General features: G+C 52.9%; 6 protein-coding genes across 6 annotated transcripts; 3 read left to right on the top strand and 3 right to left on the bottom strand.

Annotated features, from left to right (window-relative positions):
* Positions 1 to 1444: 1444 nt before the first annotated feature.
* PHYSODRAFT_254961 (hypothetical protein) lies at positions 1445 to 4622 on the bottom strand (the record flags this gene model as incomplete). Its single annotated transcript, XM_009520663.1, has 4 exons — positions 1445 to 3274; positions 3331 to 3388; positions 3426 to 4071; positions 4124 to 4622. 4 exons carry the CDS (start codon positions 4620 to 4622, stop codon positions 1445 to 1447), a joined length of 3033 nt encoding a protein of 1010 aa, XP_009518958.1.
* An 8940-nt stretch (positions 4623 to 13562) lies between these two features.
* PHYSODRAFT_480522 (hypothetical protein) lies at positions 13563 to 16016 on the bottom strand (the record flags this gene model as incomplete). Its single annotated transcript, XM_009520662.1, has 9 exons — positions 13563 to 13739; positions 13817 to 13946; positions 14030 to 14092; positions 14151 to 14257; positions 14331 to 14488; positions 14567 to 14666; positions 14732 to 14917; positions 14985 to 15050; positions 15114 to 16016. 9 exons carry the CDS (start codon positions 16014 to 16016, stop codon positions 13563 to 13565), a joined length of 1890 nt encoding a protein of 629 aa, XP_009518957.1.
* Positions 16017 to 16174: 158 nt separating this feature from the next.
* Positions 16175 to 18146, top strand: PHYSODRAFT_481346 (hypothetical protein; the record flags this gene model as incomplete). Its single annotated transcript, XM_009520661.1, has 8 exons — positions 16175 to 16349; positions 16414 to 16574; positions 16658 to 16855; positions 16912 to 17139; positions 17212 to 17312; positions 17389 to 17548; positions 17645 to 17968; positions 18063 to 18146. 8 exons carry the CDS (start codon positions 16175 to 16177, stop codon positions 18144 to 18146), a joined length of 1431 nt encoding a protein of 476 aa, XP_009518956.1.
* A 33-nt stretch (positions 18147 to 18179) lies between these two features.
* On the bottom strand, positions 18180 to 20504 carry PHYSODRAFT_359074 (protein kinase; the record flags this gene model as incomplete). Its single annotated transcript, XM_009520660.1, has 3 exons — positions 18180 to 18748; positions 18881 to 20297; positions 20410 to 20504. 3 exons carry the CDS (start codon positions 20502 to 20504, stop codon positions 18308 to 18310), a joined length of 1953 nt encoding a protein of 650 aa, XP_009518955.1. The 3' UTR covers positions 18180 to 18307.
* A 1286-nt stretch (positions 20505 to 21790) lies between these two features.
* Positions 21791 to 23173, top strand: PHYSODRAFT_556320 (hypothetical protein; the record flags this gene model as incomplete). The annotated part of the gene is made up of 8 exons (XM_009520659.1): positions 21791 to 22056; positions 22123 to 22161; positions 22228 to 22258; positions 22345 to 22447; positions 22510 to 22553; positions 22626 to 22685; positions 22753 to 22854; positions 22921 to 23173. 8 exons carry the CDS (start codon positions 21791 to 21793, stop codon positions 23044 to 23046), a joined length of 771 nt encoding a protein of 256 aa, XP_009518954.1. The 3' UTR covers positions 23047 to 23173.
* A 197-nt stretch (positions 23174 to 23370) lies between these two features.
* On the top strand, positions 23371 to 24300 carry PHYSODRAFT_478244 (hypothetical protein; the record flags this gene model as incomplete). The annotated part of the gene is made up of 1 exon (XM_009520658.1): positions 23371 to 24300. The coding sequence occupies one exon, from the start codon at positions 23371 to 23373 to the stop codon at positions 24298 to 24300; it is 930 nt and encodes a 309-aa protein (XP_009518953.1).
* Positions 24301 to 24376: the final 76 nt, after the last annotated feature.

The following is a 24376-nucleotide window of genomic DNA, read 5'->3' as shown; positions in this document are numbered from 1 at the left end:
GTGTCCGAGCCTACGTCGCTGAATCAGACCAGAGTGACTGGGATGAGCACGCTGAACGACTGATGTTTGCGCTCAACACGTCTTTTGATGCGACCAGGCTTGATACGCCATTTTTCCTGGTCCATGGCTGGGACGCTCAAGGGACGCTTTCAGCGATGCTCGGGCCCAAGCCGTCGAGTGTGCCCGAGCGCAGCGCGTACGAGTGGCGTCGCAAGATGCAACGTGATTACAGCTACGCTCAAGCCTGCGCGGAGGACCTGCAGAAGAAGGCGAAGAAACTGCGTTCAGAGGCTCAGACCCTGAAATGGCAAAAACTGTCTGACCGCATCAAGGCCGGTTTCAAGGTTGGAGACGCCGTCTGGCTCTACATACCTAAGGTTCAGCCAGGTCTGAGCAGGAAGTTGGCTCACATGTGGCACGGCCCTTCCCGGATTGAAGAGATGCACGACAACTTCAGGGTCAAGCTCAAGGTGAAGGATACTGGATATCGCGTGAACCCTTGGGTGCACGTTAGTCGTCTGAAACCGCGAGCGCTGTTCCCCAAGCGTCTGACTGAAGAAGTGGAAGTAGCTGAGGACGATGATTTCGATGCCACCTTGCTGCCCGAGGACAGCTGGGAGCCTGATGCCTTGATCGACGAATACGAAGTGGAGAAAATCTTGGATCTGCGTTGGGTCAAGCGCACCCGGACCTCTCGACGCATTCGGGAGTACAAAGTCAAGTGGAAGGGGTACGATGAGCCAGAGTGGCTGCCAGTCACTCAGCTGAACTGCGGTGCCCTGCTGTATGAGTTTAACCAGGGAGCTAAGGCGAGAGCCCGCTTCCAAGCCATGCAGGCTGGGGATGATCATCCAGGCGTGTAGCGCTCGCTGAGCCCATATGCCTGACCGCAGACCGCTGAACATGTGAAAGTGACTGAATCTGCCTGAAAACCGACTGTACACTGAAAACAAGACCGAGTGACCCTGACCGCAGACAAATGTCTGGACGCGGATTTGACTGAACGCAGATGATGATGACGGTGAATATTGCGAAGTGGAGATGTGGAGATTGGATTATGGCATTATTTACGCTGTGAAAAGGCAGGTGGAGTGTGGCCAGCCCGCTATGCGTTGATGTGACTTTGGCGGAGAAGTGCCGGAATGAGAACCGAGAGGCGTGGCTGAAACCCCATTTCAAACAAAGATGATTGAACGCAGACGATTGAAGAAGGCTGAATCAAGGTGGAAAACAGACAAGAAGGTGTGAGAACATGTATTCCTGAACTCTGAGTAGCTACGCCACGACATGCAAATGGAGTAATGCTAAAGCCGCATCCAGTGTCCGGGCTGAGGAGGTGCGGCCAGCGATTCACAGATCGCTCTCGCCCGTGTCACCCTCCTCGACTTCCTCCTCCCCGACCTCCTCCTCTTCGACGTCTTCTTCTTCCTCGTCTTCATCGTCCTCATCCCTCGTCCTCATCGTCGACTTCGCTCAGCTCGTCGTCGTCCTCATCATCTTCATCCGCGGGCTCATTGTCCGCGCGATCAGGGACGATCCAGTTGCGAGCGCGTCGAGGAAGGGGAATTGAGCGGTTGGCGCGAAGATCGGCTGAAACGTACTTGGTGCGCTCAACCTCGTTGGCCACAGTCGCCCAAAGAGTGCGGGCAGGCTCACGCTCGTCCAGCTCAACCAGCTGCTGACGCAGAGACTTGGGCTCGCCGCTTGAATCAACGACGCGAGGGTCCTCCCAGATCCAGTTGCAAATGCGCTGAGGCAGCGGCCAGACGCCAGGTTCTTGAAACAGCGTTTCAGGGAAGCCCTTGATTTTGCGCAATTTCTTGAGATGGGTTTTGTACCGGCGGATCAAGGAGTCCGTGCGCCTACGACGAAGCTTGTAGAGTCTCTGAGAAGCAGCATCGCGCTCAAGGTTGATTGTGATCCAGTGCAGCAAGTCCCACCAGGCTTGACAGAATTTCTCCATGAACTCGACGTGTTTCTTGAGACCGCGCATGATATCAGCACTGAGCGTGGCTGCATCATGGTAGTACAGCACCTTTGTGCGTTCAGCGAACATGACGTTCCAGGGGAGCTTCTTCTTGATCATCTTGCCGCGCGAATTCACTGGAAAAAGCGTCACGTACTGCTCCATACTCCAGCGCTCCTCAAGAAACTTCATGTCGCTTTTCTGCGGCGCGTTGTTCGGGAACCCGATGGTCTGAGGCTTGCTTTTTTTCTGATAGAAGCACATCTTGATCCCGGAGCACCTGTAGGACGTGGTAGTTGCTGTATCGGGCGTTTCAATCACGCTCAGCTGCTCCAACGTCAGACGCTTGAACGGGATCCTAACCAAAGCAGTGGCCTTGCGCGGAGACTCTGTCAACTGTTCGATGACCTTAGCCGCAAGTCGCGCTTTCTTGACCGCAGATCCAGATTGGTTCGGCTTGGCCTTGGATTGATTTCGCGGTGAGCGACGAAGTGTTGAACCTTCCTTTTGATTGGCCGCTCCTGATTCAAGCATGTCGAGTTTGCGCTTGGCCGCAGGAGACGACTGCTTCGCTGGAACTACAGTTTCAGAGACCTTGGGCGCAGCATCCGAATTGTCAGGTTCAACCTCGTCTTCTTGCTCATACTCGGAGTCCCCGCTGCTACTGGAAGAGAGAGGCTCGAGTCCATCTTGAACGTACTCTTCGTCCAGCGAAAACCACGGCTCAGGCTTCTCATCCCGATCAAACATGCTTTCCAGTCGAACTTCAGCGCTGAGGTAGTACATCTCTGGAACAAAGCTCGTCCAGGGAACTGCGTCCAGCCCGTCGCTCCGAATAATGCTGACCAGCATCTTGACCAGTGGCTCATGATGAATGAGCGGGTGAACGACGTGCTCCCCACTCACGAGTTCTTTTGCGTCCTCGTAGGCGAAGCCGTTCCGCATAACATAGCGCAAATCATGACGGAGCTTTCGCCAGACCTGAGGTCCCGGGAGAGCTGCTCGCGCCTCATCTTCGGAACGAGCGAGCTTGGATGACGCTGGAAGAGCTAACTGCGGGCTGGGTCGATAGTTGCTTGGACGCAGTTGGAGTTTCTTCAGGAACTCGTTCCAGGACATCTTCTTGCGACTACCCTTGGACGCACATTTTCCCTTGGACGCAGATTGCTTGGACTTGGATTCGCCGGATCCAGCGTCGCCCCCAGTGAGATCAACCGTTTTCGTGAGCGGTGGGACCAGCTTGGGCGCAGAATCACCACCGGTGGCCTTCTTGCGTTCAGCCGCGTAGTCGCCACAGACGCACTGCGGCTGATCGATGGTCACCACGTGGATATTCGTGATCCAGCCAGCAGGAGGCGTAGTACCGTCCGCAAAATGACCGAAGAGCTCTTGGAGACGTTTCCAGTTGCCTGCAACCGTGACCTGTGGTTCCCGATCCAAGAAATCGCTGAACGCTCACGCGCCCAAAGTCTTCTCGCGAATCTCTCGACGCAGAACTTCACAGAGGGCCTCAGATGTCTGCAGCTGGTCCTTGAGTTCAGCAATTTCGTCTGCACGCGCATTCAGTGCGTGTTGGTGGTCTTCTTGCTGACGGATGAAATTCTCCTTGAACGCGGACTCGCCATCTTGTTTGGCCGCAGTGATGCGTTCAACCTTCTCTTTCCAGTACACCTCCATGGCAGCCCATTCACGTCGAAGGCCCTCTTTCACGTCCAGCAGATCCAGTGTGCGCAGTGCGGAAGTCTGGCCGCCGGACTCGAGCGCCAATTTTAGCTGCCGGTATTTGGTGAGAAGCCGTTTCAGGAATGACACCGTGTTGAAAGTGCGTTCAGCAAGTCGTTCAGCGCGGAAGACACTGAGCACCGAAGCAAACTCACGCTGCAGGACCAACGACTTCAGCATGGACGCGAGATTCATGCCAGACGGGAGATTTTGTCGCACGTCTAGCATGCCTGAACGCACATTTGGTCCAACGACCGATTCAAGGTCCTTGTAGTCCTCGTCGGTGAGGGTTTCAAGAACCTGTAGCACCTCCAGCCCACCGTATCCATCTTGAAAGCGCGCCGTTGAGAACTGCGTCCGCAGACGCTGGGACTCCAACCACCCTGAGTGGCATATCCGTAGCGATGGGAGGTGGCACCGACCAGCTTGCCGGACGCTGAACGCCATCATCGACGAAGCTGAAGCTGGACGCAAGAACGAGCTTGGACGCAGAGAAGCCCGCGTATTCAGCGTTGGACACGATTCGACGTTCACGCCAACCAGGCGCGAGGAGCGAGTGTGCATCTGAAGCCTCATCGCCTGCGTTCAAGGTGGTTGGAACTGCGTTCAAGATGGCCGGAACTGCGTTCAATCTACTTGGCCCATTTGGGTCTGCGTTCAGCCGATCATTACTCTCCTTGGCCTCTGTATCCACTGTGGAGCCCTCCATGACCTCATCGCCATCCGCGTCGACGTGCCCCTCGCCATTGTCGCCCTCCTTGTCGTCGTCGTTGCCCGCGAAGTGCACCCGACGCTCGTCGCCCGAAGGGGACGCCTCCGCCGGTGTTTCCAGCGACTTAGACGCCTTGCTGGCGTCCCCCGATTGACTGGCGCGCTCCTGCGCGTCGTCCCCCTGCGTGCGTGCCTCTGGCGCGTCACCCCTTGCCGGTGCCATGCTGCTGCGCCGCTCGTGTGACCGTGAGGTTGCCGTGTTGGTGCGTGTGCGTCGGTGCCGCGCGTTTGAAGAAGATTTTGTAATGATACGGAAAGCTGGAATGGAGTTTGCGGTTGGAGACGAGTCTGGCCGCCGATTTGACAGTTGCTGACCAAGCGGGACAGGGCGCAGAAGCGCTCGCAAGTGTGGCAGTTGGCCAACTGTCCGCGCTTCAGAACTGCGTTCAAGCTCAACCCCGTCAGACTTCCGTCCAGCCATGATGTGCCAGCTCGGATGGAATTTCCTCTATGACAGACCATGACTTGAAGGGACGGTTGTGACGAGACTGAACGAGGTTTTACCTCAACCGGCCACCACCTGTCTACTGACCCGCCTGAACCCGCCATTCTGATTGGCCGAGACTGAACCCTGACCCGGCTGCACACCGTGCGACAAGATCTGAGCTGGAATTCGCCTGTGTTCCGCGGAGCGAAGTGCGCTCAAGCCTAGGATGAGCCCTTCAGGCCTGGAAGACTGCGTTCAGATGAGAAACCCTGAACGCACTCGATCCGTCCAGGCCGCCCCCGTCCTTAAGCGGGTTGACACATTGAGGCCGTCGAAAACGCCTGCACGAACGTATCGTGTATGGTGTCCCGCCTCGCCTAGGCTCTAAACGCACATCGAATTCGTGTACCCGGAGCGCAGCCACCCCAGTGAAGTCGCGTACATGGTGTCCAGACCGCAGGCCACCCGGAAGAAGTCCCGCCAAGTGCTCCACGACCAAGTGAAGAGTCAACCTACCCTTGGCCGCAAGGCCCTGAGTATGGTTTCAGCCTTGGGCACAAGTTGCCTTTGGCCGCAGACCTTGGACGCACTGCGTTCAGGCCTGTCGACTCTGAAACCCGGTTTCAAGGAATGCGGGTTCAAGGGAACCTTGGCCACATGCGGCCAAGGTTTCTCAAGAGCCAGTCATGCACAAAGACACGGGCACATTGCAGCTGGGCAAGAATCCAGTGGGAAGTGTCTACGTCAACAGTTCCAGTATACTCAAGTCAAGATATTCGCCAGACGCGTGGCGAAGAACACAGAAGAACACAGAAGAACGCTACGAGAGAGATACCTTTACACAAAGCCTAGCGATAGTCTAGCAGATAACAATCAGAGAGTTCGTTTTACCCCCTACTGCGCAAGTCGTCGAGGAATCGGGTCCGCTGTCTTTAAGGACAAGGGCAGTGCGGAGCTCCCCACACACATTCAAGTCCAGTTACGTGGGGATCAGTTTGCTCCGGCTGCTGAAGTGATCCACGTATTCCATTTCCCAGTTGGGCCCATTGCGTTGAGGTAAGGGTGGTGTCACATTTCATGTTCACGATTGATATCTCGGGTGGTTTGGTAGCAGCGCCCCCGGGAATAGTTTGATTGACTGCGTTTAGGATCGGATTGTATTTGGTCTGTATATTTCCCTCATCTGAGGGTGGTGCGCGTGTGAAAGTGCGTTCAAGGTTGACCAGTACCTTGATCGCAGATTAGTTGACTGGTGTACGACCCACCGCCCAAGGGTCTAAGAATAAGTGGCGGCTGTGTGTTTGTGTATAACTCTGCATTTGTATTGGTTATCTGAAAGTGGTGTGTATTTCTGGGGTTCTAACTCGTGGTAGTAAGCCTGATCCTTCACTCACGCTTCAAGCTTCAGCCATTTCGGAGAAGTGCGTTCAGACAAGTGAACGTTACGTTCAACGAACTCAAGGCTTTCAACCCCACAGACAACTCACCTGGTGATCGATCCAGGCTCCCCGAAGATAAACGACACCGATAGGGATTCACAAGGTGCCACGCCACCCTGGCCGCATTTATTCCCAGAACCTGCGTTCAAGGAAATCTGCGTTCAGGGTTTACCTTCCCAAAGAGGTTTGTTCGTCAACCCTTTCTGGGCTACCGCTATACACCTGGGCGTAAAAGGTTTCACCGACCTCGTCACACTCGAAGTCAAGCCTTGATAGACTTCGCAGTCGAACAAAGTTCTTCGACGCGCCAGAGTCTACCAAATCACGAAGAGAGCCGGTTGCTCTCATCGAGTTCACGCTCAGGATGACAAGGTCAGGCTTGTCATCTTGGATCTTGCAGTGAGAATAAACCTCACTGGGGGCTGCAGTCCTGAGTGTCGCGTGTCCAAGGTCGACACGCGGAACTGCATTACCAGTAGGGCGCCCCGCGCCTACTGGCGTCCAGCGTTTTTTGTTTGGTTGCGACGGTGCCTCGCACCGCCGCGATAGCCACCCTGCTGGTGCACGGGGGCCGTGCACTCCCGAGCAAAGTGACCAATTCTACCGCATCGGTAGCATCGCACATTGTTTCCTTGCGACTGCTGGGGTCCAGCAGTTGCAGCGCTCGAGAGGTCCATGGGTTCTGGGCCTCCCGTCCTCACTATCGGGCGAGGCTGTGGCCTCGGCGCATGTGCATGCAGCTTAGCCTGCCGCAGGCTAAACTCCTTCTGCATTGCAAGAGTGATTGCAGCTTCGAGAGTACTCGGGTACTCACGGAAGAGATACGTCTTCACAGGCCCATCTCTCAGTCCCTTCATGAACGTGACGACCTTGGTCGCCTCGTCGATCGGATTGGTCACGATGTTCGAGACCAAGTACCGTGCTCTCTGAGCGTAAGCATGGACATCATGCTTGCCCTGCTGCAGGTCGAGGAACTCGGCCCTCGACCGGAACTCGTTTTGCGGGGGCTCAAACGCTTGTCTGGGCTCTTCCTTGAAACCCTCGTACGTGCTAAAGCACGTAGGATCCGAGAGTCGGCGTCCATACGCCCAACTTCATTCACGTCCGCCAAGACATGACATGGCGAACGCGACCTTCGACAACGGGTCGACGATGCGTCGAGCCGCAATGGCAGTGTCGAGTTCGACAAGCCAACGGAGGAGAGGCTCGCCCTCTCTTCCAACGTAATTGCTTACGCTGAGCTTCAGCGATTGCGCGCGCGGTGTCATCCCCGACGACACCGTGGTAGACGAAGCAGTATCCCGCTGCTCCTTCATGATGAATTCCAGAGCAACCCCATGTTGCTCTGTCGGCGTTAGCGTACGCAGCATCGTAGCTACAGCCGCCTCACCAATGACTGTTGACAGTCGTTGGAGAGCTTCCCACTCTGGGTCCGACAGGTGGGGACAGTCAGCGCGTGCAACGTGAGTTGCAGGCGTAGTGGAGCTTTCCATGGACACCTCCGTATCCATGGGAAGGTTCTCAGCTCCGCGTTCGTGCGGTGACGTACGAACTCAGGTAGTTGGTCGTTGGACGAACTACTAAGTGCTACCAGGTGTAATGGGCCTACTTTGGCTCACTACTTTAGCTTACACGTGTGCGCGTGTACGTGAGGAAGCGTAGCTCAGTTCAAATTAGCGTTAATTATACTCGGGCCTCCGAGTATAGATTAATCTAAATAAACGATTCAAATAATGATTTTGGGTTAAAATGAGAACTGCTATTTTTGTTTTAAACTGGGAATCTGCCAACGGCTGGTTGGCAGAATTCTAACGCTATGCATGTCGCTGATTGGCTAAAAGATGCTGCTCTCAGCCAATAGGAATCCTAAGTCTCTATGGACCATTTTATACAGTTATTATGCTTTTTTTTTTTAACCCGTCGTGGTGGTCGTAAATGTATGTAGCCTTTGGTGTGTCTACACCAAGGTCGAGAAAGTCTTTCGAACCTCTAACAGACGTCGTGTCTGTTAGAGTTACAAGTGACTGTAGCCACTTGTGCGTGTAACCCTGTTACAGATACTGACGCTGATGTAGATTTTCCGCTCGAGATGGAGCCACAAGGTCCTGCTGAGCATTCGTGTCAGCGAGAAGTTCGACAGGTCGAGCCAAGGCATGGACGCATCAGCGTATTCCCTGCTATTGTTCCCCTACCAACGGGGAACGCGCTGAACCCTTGGATAAAATGGGTTTGTGGTGATCCTGATAATGGTTACCCACCATACCGGAGGCTGCAACCGCATGACGTGAGCGACAAGGGAAAAAACGCTTGCCCGATTTGCGTTTTCTGATGCAGCTAATTGAAGACAAAGCCAAAGAATTGGGCCTCAACACCAGAGACGTCAGCGCATTGGACGCGGCATGTGTTTATCATAGATGTTCCAGCTCGATTGAAGCTCCTAGTCGAACGGAGAAGGGTCGCAAACGCCGACGTGGTCAGCTAGTTTGGTTGTCGATAGTTTCAATCCTGCGGAAAAAGGAACAGCGAAAGCGTCGGAGAATTGGATAGTAAGTAGTCTAGCAATCTGACATAGCATTATCCTAAGAATCAATCAGAGCGTCGCTGTCCGTCTCACGCTTATTCACTAAGTACGATAATCACTAAGTACGATTTGCTGCCGAGCGCAGCGAAGGCGACCCCACCATACGATATTGCGGGGCCGCAGGACCCGCCCCGGCCTCTGTATTACTAACCTAACATTGAGAGTAGTGCATGAGCCGACGAGGCGAGCGAAACGGGTCCACTACTGCCGTAGCGAAGCGTACGCAGCCTACTCCAATAGCGGAGCGAGCATAGCGAGCGAAGCGCCAACTAACTAAGAATTACCGCAGCGGCGGCACTCGGCTAGTGGGTACATACAACTTTACATTCGAACTACTACGATCTATGATGGTTTATGTTGCAGATCTAGAATATACCTCGCCTCTAGCATATGCCATCATGCCTTTCAATAGTTTTACAGGACCAATCCGGACAAAGTCTCGTGTGGGGCTTATTTTCGTATTACAATCCGAACATAAGGAAGTAATTCGCAGTTCGAAGAACTGTCGATTGGGAAAGGTTTTTGGATGACATCGAACGACATTCGCGCTACAGTCGTAGCTTCCCCGCCTAGCGGATGACATCGAACGACATTCAAGCCACATGAAACCTTGGATCTTCCTCAATCAATTCAGCGCTCGGATTGACAAATAGTTAGACAGACAACTGATTGAGAATTACAAGGTTGCTGCGCTTTGGCTGGGAGACCAATTTTTTACTTAGTATTTTTTTATCGTGGAAGTGAAAGATCTGCATGGTTGTTCACAGACAGATAGTTTACACTAAAGATGTTCAGATGCAGCCCTCCGCAATCTAAAACTCTTTGAAAGTCGACGCGTTTACTTCAAATTCGCGTTTGTATCGAACCTGTTGTATATTCTTTAGAGGTCGATGCAGTAGTTGGTGAACTGCCTGTGGAACTACGCATACTGCAGCTTTCGAGAACCCTAGCAGTCGGAGGCAGGCAGATGCTGCGGCTGCGAAACAGGCGCAGGAGACGCCTGTGGATGGCGGTTTTGTAGCACAAAATCTAACCTAGGACAAAATTTGAGTCAAGAAGCACGGTTAGTTGATGATAACTACGGCCATCTACTGCGGCTGCGAAGCAGCCGCAGCATCTGGCCGGTAATGTGCAGCTGGAGAAGTAAGAAATGATGTTCTAGTCAAATTGAAACGAACAAATGTCTGCCTACTTTCTTAAAACTTGTGAAGAGCGAAAACCTTCCAAAGACCTGTTTTGTTTTTGAGAAGCTTTTGTACCATCGCTTATTGCGATTTCGATGTCTCCTGAACGTTATCTGTAACTGGGAATACATTCGTGACGAATTAAAGTTTGTGAGGCTGGTAAACCAGCAAGCTGGTCTCCCAGGATAAGTTGAAATCGTAGCCTGCTAGCTCTGTAATAAAGTTGCGCCTGAAGTCACATCGTAGTCGCGGAGCTCATGCAGTGTGCCGTTCCGCCAAGCTGGGGGTGAAAGACTTTCAGAAGTTCAAACGGAGTAGCTACGCACGTTGAAAGCCACGCTTGGCCACTTGGTGACCAGTATGATACGTACACACTTGCTCAAGAAAATTATGAAAGTATGCGTAATAGATCGCCTTACTGGTATTATTCTTAACAAAAAGCGTCTCCAATTTATGCTAGGCCTCGAAGATGGTTTGAACCAGTTCTCGACCCAAAAATTCTGAAGTGGCCCGAATCGACGATTACTTAATTCATTCCATTTCTGGGCTTGCTCGCAGAAACGAAACTTTAATTAAAAACTGGGCCTGTTCGTTGGGCACTTGCCTGATCGGCTTAGCCGTAGTTTGTTTTGATGTAAACCAGGTTTTCCAGCTTAGACATGAACACACGGGTTCTACAGACTACGACGAAAATATCTGGCAAGATGAAGTCCGGTAGACAAGGTCGTGCAACGAACAACAAGAAATTATGATGTACTGTTTTGTACTTCATAGTTTTGTGACAGTTGACGCGTATTTTATGTCGTGTCACAATATTCTCAACTTTTACATATACGTTAGAATCGCCAGGTGTCGAGCCGCAGGGCTGTGGAAATATAGATTGTTTATTGATTGGCGACTCAGATCTGAAACAATCAATTATTGCAATCTTGACAATCCCAAAAACAAAAGATTGCAATCTAAGTTCTCGCTTGTATTTCCTCTGCTAGGTTCATATTTTTACTCGTTTGGCGGCGCTATCGCCCTAAGATCTTTGCTTATTCGATCGCATACGTATTGACCTTCAAAAGCCTTGGCAAAAAGCAATGTTGGGTCTTGTATTCATCATGTTAAGCGTGTACCCCGTTCAGGCACCCAATGACCCCTCATTTCTGCATTTCGAAGTAGCAGATGACACAGAAAGGCTTTGATGAGTCTAGGCTCGGTTCCATGGGCTTGGTGTTGCATATCGTTCTACCGGATCACTGGCAAAGGCTCAAAATCAGTAAAGGGACAATATGAGACAGCCTCAAACAAAATGATACTAAGCCACCATTTAGAGTTATCGAGATAATCGCGTTTGAAGTTGACCAATCAAATTTCGTACCTAACAGGACATCGAAAATGTGAAAGTTAAAATCACTCGTATTAAGCGCAAAACACTATAATTCGATTGCTTTTAGCACGAACTTCCCAGCAATATACAATACGTAAATTTTGAAGAAATATTGAGCTCACAAGCCCCAAATAAAATCCGGGATTTGGGGGGTCCGAAAATGGAGATATTTTTTCAGACCGACGTCACTCCGCGAGTTCTTAACATTTTTCATCTTTCAATAGCTCAAAACAAGCACAGAACACGGCTCTTTCGAGCGGTATGCTTAAATCGCGATTCGTACTTTGGTTGATTAGTATATTTTTGTTTGAGGCTGTCTCATATGGGAACGGGATTGTCGATTGAGATCACGGAACAATCAATTATTGTGATTGACAATCTTGACAATATTACAATCGCAATCATATTTTCCACAGCTCTGGTCGAGCCGCGCTGAAGGGCAAGATCATATACAGAGAAAATCGAAATTTACGTTTTTTGTCGAAAGAATACAAGAATGCAGCCCGTGCTACCTTGTTCGTCGTAGTAGCATGCATTGTATAGCTAGCTACTGACAACTATATTCTATAACGTTGAGCTCAATGTTGGGCATACGTCCTGATGATGCTGATCGTGAGCCCAACCACAGCTTCCAATAAACTATACGGGCATTCTCACAGCACTACGTCGTACTTGTATAATATTACATATTATGTAAAATGTTCAGAGCACTTAAAATTGTACTTCGAAGTAGTACTTTACTGACCCCGTTGGCTTTGATACTACCGACCCGGTCGTATTGTATGACCTCTTTCAGAGACACTAGAAGATGATATTGCAAACGTATTCCACATGCATAGTTCTATGAGCCGGTCGACTACGAGAATGAAACCGATTAATTGGTCATGTAAATTTATCCTGGAAGAGGGAATTTCTGCACATTCATTGGAACGAGTCTTTGTGGATTAGGCACGACTTCCACGAATAATATTAAAGTTGTGCGAGCCAAGGTAGCTTGCTTGCTACTGTTTCTATTCTTATGTGCCGAACCCCTTTTAGGCAAAAGCAAAACTATCTTGAGATTGACAGGATACCATGTTGTCACTGAATACGGTGTATCCGTATTTATGATGATTCCTTCTGAAAACGCCTTATACCCCATACACAGCGGCAAGTAGAGCTTTGGCATATGCATGTATCAAGTGAAAACTAATTACACCGATTTATTGCTGCTAGCCGATACGCTGGCAAAAGTTACGACCTCTTAGTCAACTGCGCTTCGTTTAGATCCTCGAGCCGCTTTTGTTTTTTTAAGGCATGTTTTGTTTTTGAATGATTAATTTTGAATGATTGATCTCGACAAGAGCCCATCGAGTTTGGTTTCATTTTGTAGCATTTTATCGGTCCGAACTACCCCATCAAACAAAAATCTTTGTTTGAGCTTGACCGAAAGCACTTTACCAGGTATGTACTCCCCGACTTGTGAGGTTGAAGCAGATGCAGCGTGTTCAAGCTGTAAAATGTACTACCGGCGGGACCAGCGCTATAAATTCGTCGATTTAGTGATGCTCGTCACGATGGCAGCTAGTCTGAGCGACATGCATCCACAATAGCGGTCTAGTACAGGTACAAAACTAAAGAAGACTTCCAATATCTACTGCCTACACATCAGCTTACCCGGCAGTTGCTGCGGCTGCGAAGCGGGTGCAGGAGATGTCTGTGAATAGCACAAGGTTTTTGATAATGTTAACGGGAAATTGCGCGCGCGGAGTCTGCTGCTTGTTTTACTTTTAAGTACTTACTTGGCTACGAGATATCCGCCGATGTAAGCAAGCGTCGCAATTTTAATTTCTTTCTATCTAGTACAGGTTGATTTGGTTTTATTTTTTTGTGAATACAGGCTGTCTACTGGGCGAACCTCATCTAAAACTATTTCGGCGTACATTACCCGTCATTAGCTATAATGCTTCATTTTGCTTCGAACTGCGAAACCCGCCGGGTTCACCACCCGGGTCACCAATTTTAGATTTGAATATTGGCAGCAAAGTTGACATTTTGATAATACCGGTATTGGGAGGAAGGTTGAAGTGCTATCACACCGCTGGAGCTACATGTAGTCTAGATGCGCTTGATCTCAACGATCGTTCGGTCGGGCACGAAGTGGGCGCACTTGTCATCGGTCGCACTCTCGATCTTGTCGGTGGGCAGAGGGAGAATGGTAATGTGCGCGAAGGTGCCGCCAGACTCGCCCTTGCAGAGCTGACCGGGGTTGATACTAATCGAGTCTTTCACGCGCTGCACACAGCAAAGAGCAAAACGAGGGTTAATACCACGCGCTAGGGAACTTCGCCTGGTTTTCGGCGAGCACGTACCCCGCAGAAGCGGTTCAGGATCGAGGGAAGAAGCAGGATATCAGGCGTTTGTTCGAACTGGAACTGCTTCATGTACCGCAGGTCGATGGGAGCCTCACTGCTAGGCGGTGGGGGGAACATGGGGTAGTAGCTGCCGAGTGCATGAAGACAAGAGGCGTTAATTGGTCGTTATGACACGATGTGAGGAGTGTTCCCGACTGCAGTGGAACGAACCTTCGCTGGTCGACGATTTCTTCGCAAAGCCGAAGCAATCGGTTGTGGTTACGAGATTGTGCCCTACAGAATCAAGGTAAGCAACAGCAGTGATAAAGAGCTACAAGGGCTGTCCACGCACCGGAACAGCTCGTTCGAGCTTAGTTGCACAACCACATCCAACGCTGAAGTTCCGAATACAACCCCATTAATGGAAAACGTGCTGGGATTGGACATGAAGTGGACGCGCTGAACAGGTCATTTCAAGCTCAGTGTCAGCACTCCGATCGCTCAAGCAGAGAAAAAAAAACTTATGACACACCTTGGCATACTCGGATGCTTCGAACGCCTCGCAAGCTTTCTTTTTGTTCAGCGGAGGCTGGGGATACACGTACTCGTGGTTTGCATCTCTCAGAGAAGGCACAATGACAATCTGAATTCGCTGGTCTTTCTCCAGGACGTTGTTCAGCAAAGTCATCACTGTACGCAACAAATGCAGAACCAGAGTCTTAGTTAGACAGGATGCACATGCGAACACGACCAGTTCCAGTCTTTTACCTTTAAACAAGAAGATCTCCTCGAAGCTTAGCATCATGCCATCGTATCTGACCAAGCCGTCTTGGAACATCGAGTGCATCGAATCAATGAAGGGGCCAACCTGCATCAGAAGATATGTTAGTCGAGATCGACCTGAAAAAGAATCGGCAGCAGCGCCGGACGTACGAGAATGAGAACGTCGGGCTTCTGGTCGATAGCAATCTGTAGCAGGTCGTTCAGCGGCAGGTAATCCACGTTGCTGGTAGTCGTAAAAGGACCGCATGCAGTGAGCACACGGACAGGCTTGCCGTGCTCGCCCTGAATCTCTTTAATACGCGCCGGAGTCGATGTAGCGGGAGGTGCTGGAATCGGCTGCAGAGATAAACAGTCACGTGCGATGAGATCATGTCAAATTAGCAGCAAGATAGGGGGGTCGTACCTCCAGGAATCTCTTGACTGTCATCGGAGACCGAGTATCAGGGAAGACTCCTTCCAACGCGACCATCTGCAATACACAGGAAGTTAACAATCATTCCCATACCACACAGTGTTTGCATCTCCGACTCACCTTGCCAGGGAAAACCTGGAAGTTGGGCACTCCGCTCAAGTCCAGGAGCACGCGCTGACCACCACAAGTCTTTCTCGTTCCCTCTAGCTGGACCACGCTCGGGTTGAGCTTTCCTTCCGCCGCTTCACACACGATTCGCCCCACTACCGCCACTTGTGCCGGTGACGGGTCTCCCACGGGCTTCAGCTCTTCGAGTTTGAACTTCTCCTTCACAAGCTCCTCATACTCGACCAGCTGCTCGTCCAACGCAATCGCTCTCTGGAACAGTGGCGTGTACATGTACGACGCATTGGGTGCGAGGTTGCGGGACGGGAACGGGGCTGACACCTTGACAGGGCGACCTGTATTGGGTCCCTGTCCTTCGAGCTGCTTCCTCAGGTGCGCGTTGAACTCGGACACCGTCTTGCCCGCGTCCGTGCGCTTCTCGTAGCTGTTTCCAGGCGGAGACTGCAGCGAAGTGGGCGAGAACATGTCACTAGTGCGCTGCACCTTGTTGCTGCCTGTAGGACTGGAAAAGGGGCGCGCGTGCTTGCCCTCAGGCGACTTCATGTTGCTGTACAGCGACCCGAGCGCGTCTTGGCTCTCCGTGTCACGCTTGACCACCGGCGTGGCAGCGCTCTTGGGGTGACGCCGCTTCTGCGACGCCGGGACGGGCGCCGTCTCCTTGGCTTTGGCCTTGGCTTGCTGCTGCTTGAGGTGCGAGCGGAACGCCACGAGGCCGTCGGCGCTGGCCGCGCCCGAGAGCTGCTGGTTCATGGAGTAGGCGTCCCACTGCGCCGCCATGTCGTCCGAGCTCAGGCCGAACTCCGTGCAGATGGACACGCACGTGCTGGCCGCGTCCTCCTCCAGGTCCAAGTTGCAGGCCGCGAAGGCCGCGCGGATGGCCGCGACGTCGACGCTCATCGCTCAGCTGCGGAAGTGTAGGTCTCTCTTGGACGCGCGCAATTGTCGGTCTGACTGGGCACTGCGCGCGGGAAACGGCGCCAAATGTTTCGATTGGTCAATAAGAATTCACAATCTGTCGGGGATTGGAGCAAAATTGTACGTGAAGTCTTTGCACCATGAAGCGGTCGCTGCGGCTCGTGACTTGGAACGTCAATGGGCTGCGCGCCGTGCTGCAGCGTCTGGGGCAGAATCTGCAGCAGTTTCTGGAGGGTCTGGAGGCGGATATTATCTGCCTGCAGGAGACCAAGATGACGCGGTCGGAGCTCGATCAGGAGCTGGTGCGCCCGCCAGGTCAGCGGATGATGAGTGTCAATTTTTGTTGTTATTGAAGCTAAAGTTGTGTTTGTCACGGCAGGATTCGACGCATTTTACTCGTTTTGTCGACATCGTGGAGGCTATTCGGGTGTGGTAACGTTCGTCAAGAGCGATCTGCCGACTGTAGCGGCGGAAGAAGGGCTGACGGGGCTCTGGCAGGCCAAAGACAGCGTGGGGCACCTCGGGTCTTTGCAAAACGAGGTGACAAGGATACCTCCTCTCAATCGGACGCAAGGTAAAGGATCCCGTCTCACAAATATTTCTGCGTATTGGTGTGTTCATAGCTTTCCTCGAAGCTAGTGAGTGACTTGGAGGCCGAGGGGCGCTGTGTCATTACCGACCACCAAGCGTTTGTGCTACTCAACACCTACTGCCCAGCACTTGCTTCAGCTGATCGACTGGAGTATAAACTCCAGTTTCATGCTTTGTTGGAAGACCGAGTTAGGGCTCTACGGCGGGCGAACAAACGCGTCGTAGTTGTGGTAAGCTGATTCGAGGTGAAGGTGTTTGTCGGAGTGATACTAACATTCGCACGTAGGGAGATATTAACATTGCACACCGCGAAATTGATCACTGTGATCCTGATACCCATCGAGCGGATGGTAGCTCTTTTGCCGACCATCCCTGCAGAAGGTGGATGGATGGCTTTGTTGGAAAACCAGAAGAGCAGGATTGCAATTTTTATTCTGAGCCGAAATCTGGGTACGAGTTTAAAATGGTTGATGCATTCCGGCACTTCTATCCTACGCAGACTAAAGCATTCACGGTGCGTAACACAGTCGGATTTTATATGATTGGGGGGAGTGGACTCACCATTATTCCATAAATACTGTTGTAGTGCTGGAATACGCAAACAGGGGCACGCCAAACAAACTATGGTACTCGTATTGACTACATATTGGTAGACCCCGCATTTCTTCAGTCTGTAACTGCGTGCAGGTAAGTTGATCGGGTGATAACGCCAAAAAGCAATATGCTAAAACTAACATCAACACTCGTCTTCGTTCGTGTGCAGTATCGAAGCAGACCGCCTTGGATCTGATCATTGCCCCGTGGTCATATCTTGCACCGTAGAGCTCGAAACCGATTCGAGCATCAACCGTGGGATCACTGCAGCATTGTCCGCAAAGAACTTCGTCGAGTTCTCTGGCACACAGCAGAGTATTAAGTCGTTCGTCTTGCGAAATCAAGGTGTGAGTGAGAACCAGGATGCCGTGAACGGTTTGGACGCACCCCCAGGCCACACTGCTGCAGGTGTGTCCAGACCTAAGAAACGGATAAACCAATGCCAACAGTCGATCACTTCCTTCTTCAGCAGTGCAGGGATCAAACGGAAGTCACCTCCAGCGGATAAATGGGTTGGCGGTGATGATGATTCAAGTGCTTATCAACTTTTTTCAAGCGGTGTACAAATTGTGCATCGGTCGAGCAAGCGAAAAACTGCGGAAGAAGGAAAACTCGAGTGGCAACAAGTGCTTAGTGGGCGGCCTCCTCCAACGCCATTATGTTATTGCGGTCAACCGACTGTTCTTCGCTCAGTTGTGAAAGCAAACGAGAACTGGGGACGCAAGTTTTACGTTTGTACCAAACCAGCGGTAAGTTGTGTGTGTACTAGTAGTACTGCGCAACTATCCAAGGTATCTCTTACGTAAGTATATGTGTACTTATCCATGTGCTATTGCGGTGCAGGGCGAGAGGGGCAACCCTGATGCAAGATGCGAATTCTTCAAGTGGGCCGACAACAAAGGCCCCAAGAAACCAAAGGCTCAGTGAGCTGGTCCGCAAGTTTTGCATCGCAACAGAAGTCATTTCATCAACTTTGGATTGAAAATTGGCAATCGTCTACTATACCCAAAACGTATCACTCTTTTTTTTATTGCTCGTGTCATCTTGCCTCGCAGCGCTTCTCGTGGCAGTCAGACGAGTTGGCGCATCTAAATGGCAAACATGGCCGACTCGAACCACGAGTGCGCTAGTGCTTCAGCGGCAGTTAGTCGCTTTGTCGGATCGCGCTCCAGCAAACGCTGCACCAAGTCCTTCGCATCTGCGCTAATCGTCGTCCAGACACGGTCCGAGAAGTCCGCGTCTTCCTCGATGCATGCATGCGGCGGGTAGAACGGCTGGTATCCCGTCAACATCTCGAAAATAATGATGCCCACCGACCACATATCCACCGGTTTACCGTAAGATTGCTGCTGCAGCAGCTCGGGCGCAATGTACCCGGAGGTGCCTGTGACTCCGGTAAACGGGACCTTGTGCACGTCACCTGTCAGCTTAAAGAAGCGAACATCCGGCACCTTCACTGACAGACCGAAGTCGCACAACTCGACGTTATAGTCACAGACCTTGACGTCGGCGTGAGGGTCCAGACTCGACTTCGGAGGTGTTGAGCGGCGCATGACCGGCGAGTTGTCACCGTTGTCCTGGTTTGCCTTGGCGTCACTCAACAAAATGTTGTCCGGCTTCAGGTCACAGTGCAGCACACCCATATCGTGGAGGAATAGTACAGCGCGAACAATTTGCTGGGAGAGCTTTCCGGCTAGTGCCTCAGGCAGCATACGCTTCCGCTGCATCAGAGACTTCAGATTGCCCTTTGTCGCCTTCGCCATGACCAGGTACAAGAAATCCGGGGTCTCGTACACTTCATACAGACGCACAATGTGCTTGTGACGCAACCGCAGGTGAATCTCGATTTCGCGGCTCACGGCGTTCTTGGCGGCTTCGTCACGCAGAAAACGCTTGTGGATCTGCTTGATGGCGACTTCCTTTCCGTTGACGCGACGAATAGCGGGTTTTACCACAGCGTACGAGCCATCGCCCAGCTGGTCCTCACCAACCAGTTCATACTGCTCCGTGACTGCCTTCTCGTGAATAAAATACGGTTTCGGGTGGTTGTACTCGTCCTCGCTGTCGCTATCACCGCGGTCGTTCTTGATGACGTGGTGCGCGGAGTCGCGCCTTCCCGTGCGGTGGATTGCCATAATACGAAGCTCTTCACCGTCATTCAAACGCCTTGCAACGAATGGGTTTGCAGGAATTCGAGGTGCCGCCTGGGTGTACTCGTTGTTGATGTCGTCGTCCGAGTCTCCCTCGCTCATAGAGCGCTGGAGACGCAGTTTCATGGAAGTGAGCTTGACCTTATCCTTGTCACTCGGTCGCTCGTGCAGTGACGAACGGAAACCAACCTTCCTGAAAATGCCTTTGCCCGTGGAAATGAAACCGTCCGTCAGCTCGGAGCAGCCCGCCGACTTGCCCAGCTCAGCGCGCTCGTAGCTCGGCGCAACAAACGATCTCAGCGGCGATGATCCTTCGCTCTCCGTACTGGTAGACGACGTTCCAGACGACTTCCTCGCCTTCTTGTACGGAGTACGCCGAGGAGGCAGCGCACCAACAGGCGGGGGGACGTCATACTTGTCCGTGACCGAAAGCACGTTCAGCGGCGCTGAGCGTGGCGCCTGCTCGAGAGCAGCAAGGTCTTCGTCAACGTCACTGTCCGTAGACTCGTCGTGGTAGTCGACCGAGCCATCCTTCTTGTTGTTTGGCGAGCCAGTCTTGTTGCCGTTGAAGAAGGGATCGGCGTCACCGTCACTGAAGCGACGGGGGCGCGGCATGAGGTCGGCGTTGGGGATACACCTCGAGTCACTGTACATGCGGTTCATCTGCATGGGCTGCTGGAGCGAGGCGAAGTCCTCGTTGTCCGTGATGTCCATGGCCACGAACGAGCGCAGCGACTCCGTGTCCGAGTAGATGCCATCGGCCGTCATGACGCGACGACAGGCGGCGAGCTTGTGCAGCGGGTCGTAGTAGCCCGGCAGCGAGTGGAAGATGCCCGTCAGCGGGTGGTGGCGAAACTTCTTGCGCTCCTCGAGCTCCGCCATGTCGACGATGTCGCTCGAGAAGTAGACGGCGCCGCGGTTGCCGGCGCTGCAGCAGCACAGTCAATACGTACTCACGTTAGCCACTAGCACGACCAATGGCGTTGCAAGCTTTTCAGAGAGGGGGGAGAACAGCAGCAAAAATGAAGTCGCAAACGCACCTCGGTGCATGGTGAAACGTGCCCACGAAGGGGTTGTATGAGGGCAGCTTGGCGAACACGTTGTGCGGCGTGACCACGCCTCCGTCTCCCGTCATCCCTGGCGATCTGTGGTCAATGGCTCGCTGCGATCCGGCTGGTGCGAAAGTGGGGGGCTCGGCGCCGAGGCTGTCGTGGCGCGCAGCAGCTTCTTCGACTTATGCGGCTCTGCGTGTCTTCTCCGTTTTTGGTCCCGAGGACGCGCTCGACTCGACAACGGGTAGGTACGCACACATCAGGACAGAGAAAAGTGGCGTTTGGCGAAAGAGCCGGCGGTTTTACTTGCGGTTTGTATGGGGCTGCGCCGGATGGGATTGCCCTCGACCAATCACAGACGCGTAAAAGTCAGAATCGGAATGTTCGGGCGGTGTCCTTGGTGTCGTTTTTCACCCGACATCCAAGTCCCACATGGCTTGCTGGATATTCGCTTTAGGTGCGAAGGGCCATTTTCATCTCACCTCTGCGCTAGTGCGACGCTGTTAACCCAGGCGCCGAAACGCGCCGCCACCGAAAATGGCGCCACAGGATCAGAAACGGAGTGCACTCCGCGCCGAGCGTCAGTACCGACGGTGCTACGAATTTCACGAGAAAGTCCCAGTTGAAGTTTTATGATTCTGAGCAGGTGCGCAAAAACGCGCCGTTCCACTCTCTCCCACTCTGGTCCCAAAAATCGGTGTGATTAATGGATAATGACGACTTGCAATTGGTCAAAAGGGGATTACGATTCGACGAATGGGATTTCGCAGAGCGTGACAAGCTGGTGTAGCCATGGTCCAAACACGACTTCAACCGGTTGCACCGCGCTTTGCCAAGGCCGCCGCCGCCGATCGCCGCTGTCTGGCGCCCGCGCGGTGCTCGCGAGATGGTGCTGGTTTGACTCAGAGCGGCTCGTTGGGCGGGCAAGTTCAACGCCGCCTTTCCCTTTGCCTGTCACATGAAAGTATCTTCACGTCGACGAGCGACCGCACGAGGGGCAACTCGCGCGAGGGCTTCAACCGCCACCTCGCCATTCGAGCCGAGCTGCGGCCGTGAAACGGCGGCTAGCTAGCTGTAGCTGCAATGCGAATGCTCATTCGAAGGCCAGCAGCGCGCGTGCGGGTCGCTGGCACCCATGCGCAGCTAACTTGTCACGTGCGCAATGGTAGTTTTGACATGTACGCAACGTGCTGGTTCGTTGCCACCTTTCCGATACGTGGTTGCCATCGCGTGTGAATATGGCCGCCGCCGAAGACCACCGCAGCGGTGGACACTGGGTCCGTGAAATGGACCCAGGGATCACCGCAAATCGCAAGCGAAAAACCCAGTGGGTTTTATTGGCATTTCTAGACCGCTACCGGTGTCCGATATGAGCGGCAACTCGACCGTCGGCGTTGCCGAGTCTGCGCGCGAGGTCTGCGGCTGGCGTTTCTCCTGCCACAAGGCCCCAGCAATGAGCTCGGCGCAGCGCTATGCATTGTCTGCAGAGCTGCGTCTCCGACCCGCGATCCCCCTCCCGGAGGTCGTGTTCGCCGACAGCACGCTCCAGATTGAGCACCAAGCTAGTGGGTTGGCGATCCATTTTGATGCCAAAGAGGCCCTTCACACGTGGATCCGGGACCACGATGGGGATGCGTAAGTATGGCGTCTTGGTGTGTGCTCGAGTGGCGGATGTCTAACCCTTCGTTGAATGTGTACTAGTGATCGGTGGGAGCCATCGTCCTTTGACTTCACGTACAGGTGGGGCTTTTGAACGTAAGAACCGAAGATCCATACAGTGATACTAATATTTAGCGTGTTGGGTAGCACGAGCTACGATGGATCTGTATCCCACGAGGTGGGTTGTGGGCGCACATTATCATCCTGAAGTTCCACTGATGCATTCGTATGCTTGCTCACGTCGACGTATTTTTTGCTTCGCAGGGACGTTCTCCAGAGATCATTCAAACATCGGAGATATTGCCTCTTGCGAAACTGCAGCAGCAAGTGGCCATCCTCTTCTACGAGCGCGTTCTCCTGTTCGAAGGTATGTTAGCGAATCAGTCGTGCGCCAGAGTTGGCACGGGCGTGCTAACAATTCGTGCACAGATGACATCCGCGACCTTGGTGAAATTTACGTCGAAGTTCGAGTGGTACGTCTTTGATGCCACGACAAGCACAAAAAGCTTTCCAGGCCTAACGAAAAAATGGTATGTACCCGAAAGCGAGTGATGGAGTTCGGATTTTTACTCTTGTGCAGGTACTATTGCCGCATTGACGAGAAGGTAAGGTTGCAGCAACCAAGTGGGCTGCGTTCCAGTCTCTCACGGCACCGTTTCCGCACGGTGATAGACCGTGAAGTTGCAGGACACCCGATATTACCACGAGTTTGGCGACAATTTCATCTGGAGGGACCATGAGCGCCGAGAATCAACCACGGCAGCAGTAAAGCAGGTAATGTCCTCGCTCAATGCCCGCAATAAACTCAAAAAAACTCACACGTGGAGTTGCTGTGCCCAGATCCTGGGTGCGAGGCATCCCGAGCAGCAGGATGCGCCGTTCGAGCTGTCCGGGGATGTCGTGTACGGCTTGTTGCGACCGATGTCGACAATGACGGAGAAAATTCACCTTACCACGTCGGGCTGAGGCAGCTATTGTCGGACGTACAGCCCGGGTCCACCAGCACGTACACGTAGTGGAGTTCAGCATTACCCGTTGCGATATGCCTGATGAAAAAGCTTCGAGGCTTGATAACTCTGCTGTAGCCGTGTAGACGACGCAATCAGCTGTGGAGACCAACCAATAAAATGCCGCGGAGCAAGGTCGTCGGGCCTTGTTGGCTTGATGCAGTGAACAGTGTTCAGTAGGTGTTCACTGAACACCGCTGTCAATGGGAATGTCACTCCCGAATTCACCACTCACTGCACAAGGCGCACCTCTTGATCCACACTTGAGTCGTCCAACCAAACCATGAGCTCCGACAGTGAAGACGTCTACCACCACCCAGTAGTTGCTGTCTCCCATGGCCCCGGTCCGCTCTGGCTGCTCAAGCACGGCGAGGAAAACCGAACGAGTAGGCCGGCTAGGAACGTGGCCTCCATCTTCAAGAAGCTGTACCCCGGTGGAGCCCACAAGCCGAAGCGAATTCTGCTGGTGTCTGCGCACTGGGAGACTTATCGAATCGGCTTTGAGATCTCCAAGTCACCCGCACCAGGAATGCTGTTCGACTACGAAGGATTTCCCCCAGATGCGTACAAGGTGGTGTACCGAGCCAAGGGCGACGCAGACTTAGCGAACGAGGTGGCCACACTGCTGACAAGGAGCAAGATCAAGGCGACGCAGGTGCTACGCGCATTCGACCACGCGGCGTTTGTGCCCATGACCCTCATCCGCCGCCAAGCGGACATTCCGGTGGTGACGCTGTCGATCAACTGGAAGTTGAACTCGCGCGCGCACTTCGAGCTCGGCCGGGCGTTGGCTCCTCTGCGAGATCAGGACACACTGATCATCTGCTCTGGGCAGGCAACGCACGGTTTACGGGGAGAAGGAGACGCGATCCCGCAGTCCGGACTCGATTTCCAGGAGTGGCTCGACTTGGTGCTGACCAAGGGCGAGGGCAGCGAGGACCTCTCCTATGCGCAGCGACGAGAAAAGCTACTGGCGTGGGAGTCGGCACCTGGCGCACTGGAGGCGCACCCGAGGGCAGACCACTTCATGCCGTTCCTGGTCGCAGCAGGCGCCGGCATGGAGAAGAAGACCCCAGAGGCAACCAAGCTGTTCGGCGGCTGGGGCACCGAGAACCACCTCTCCTACGCGTCCTACGCGTGGGGCACACCGCCGACGGCAGCACCGGCAGCAACGGCATCGGGCAAGGCGCAAGGCGCAGGAATAGCAAAATGAATTATTAATAATTGCTTTCAAATAACTGGTAACTGTATCAACTGATGTTTTTCAAAAACAGATGCAAACAAATATC

Source organism: Phytophthora sojae (genome assembly GCF_000149755.1).
Source record: "Phytophthora sojae unplaced genomic scaffold PHYSOscaffold_2, whole genome shotgun sequence".
NCBI classification, from domain to species: domain Eukaryota; phylum Oomycota; class Peronosporomycetes; order Peronosporales; family Peronosporaceae; genus Phytophthora; species Phytophthora sojae.
The sequence above is the reverse complement of the archived record's forward strand: the minus strand, read 5'-3'. Positions and strand labels throughout refer to the sequence as shown.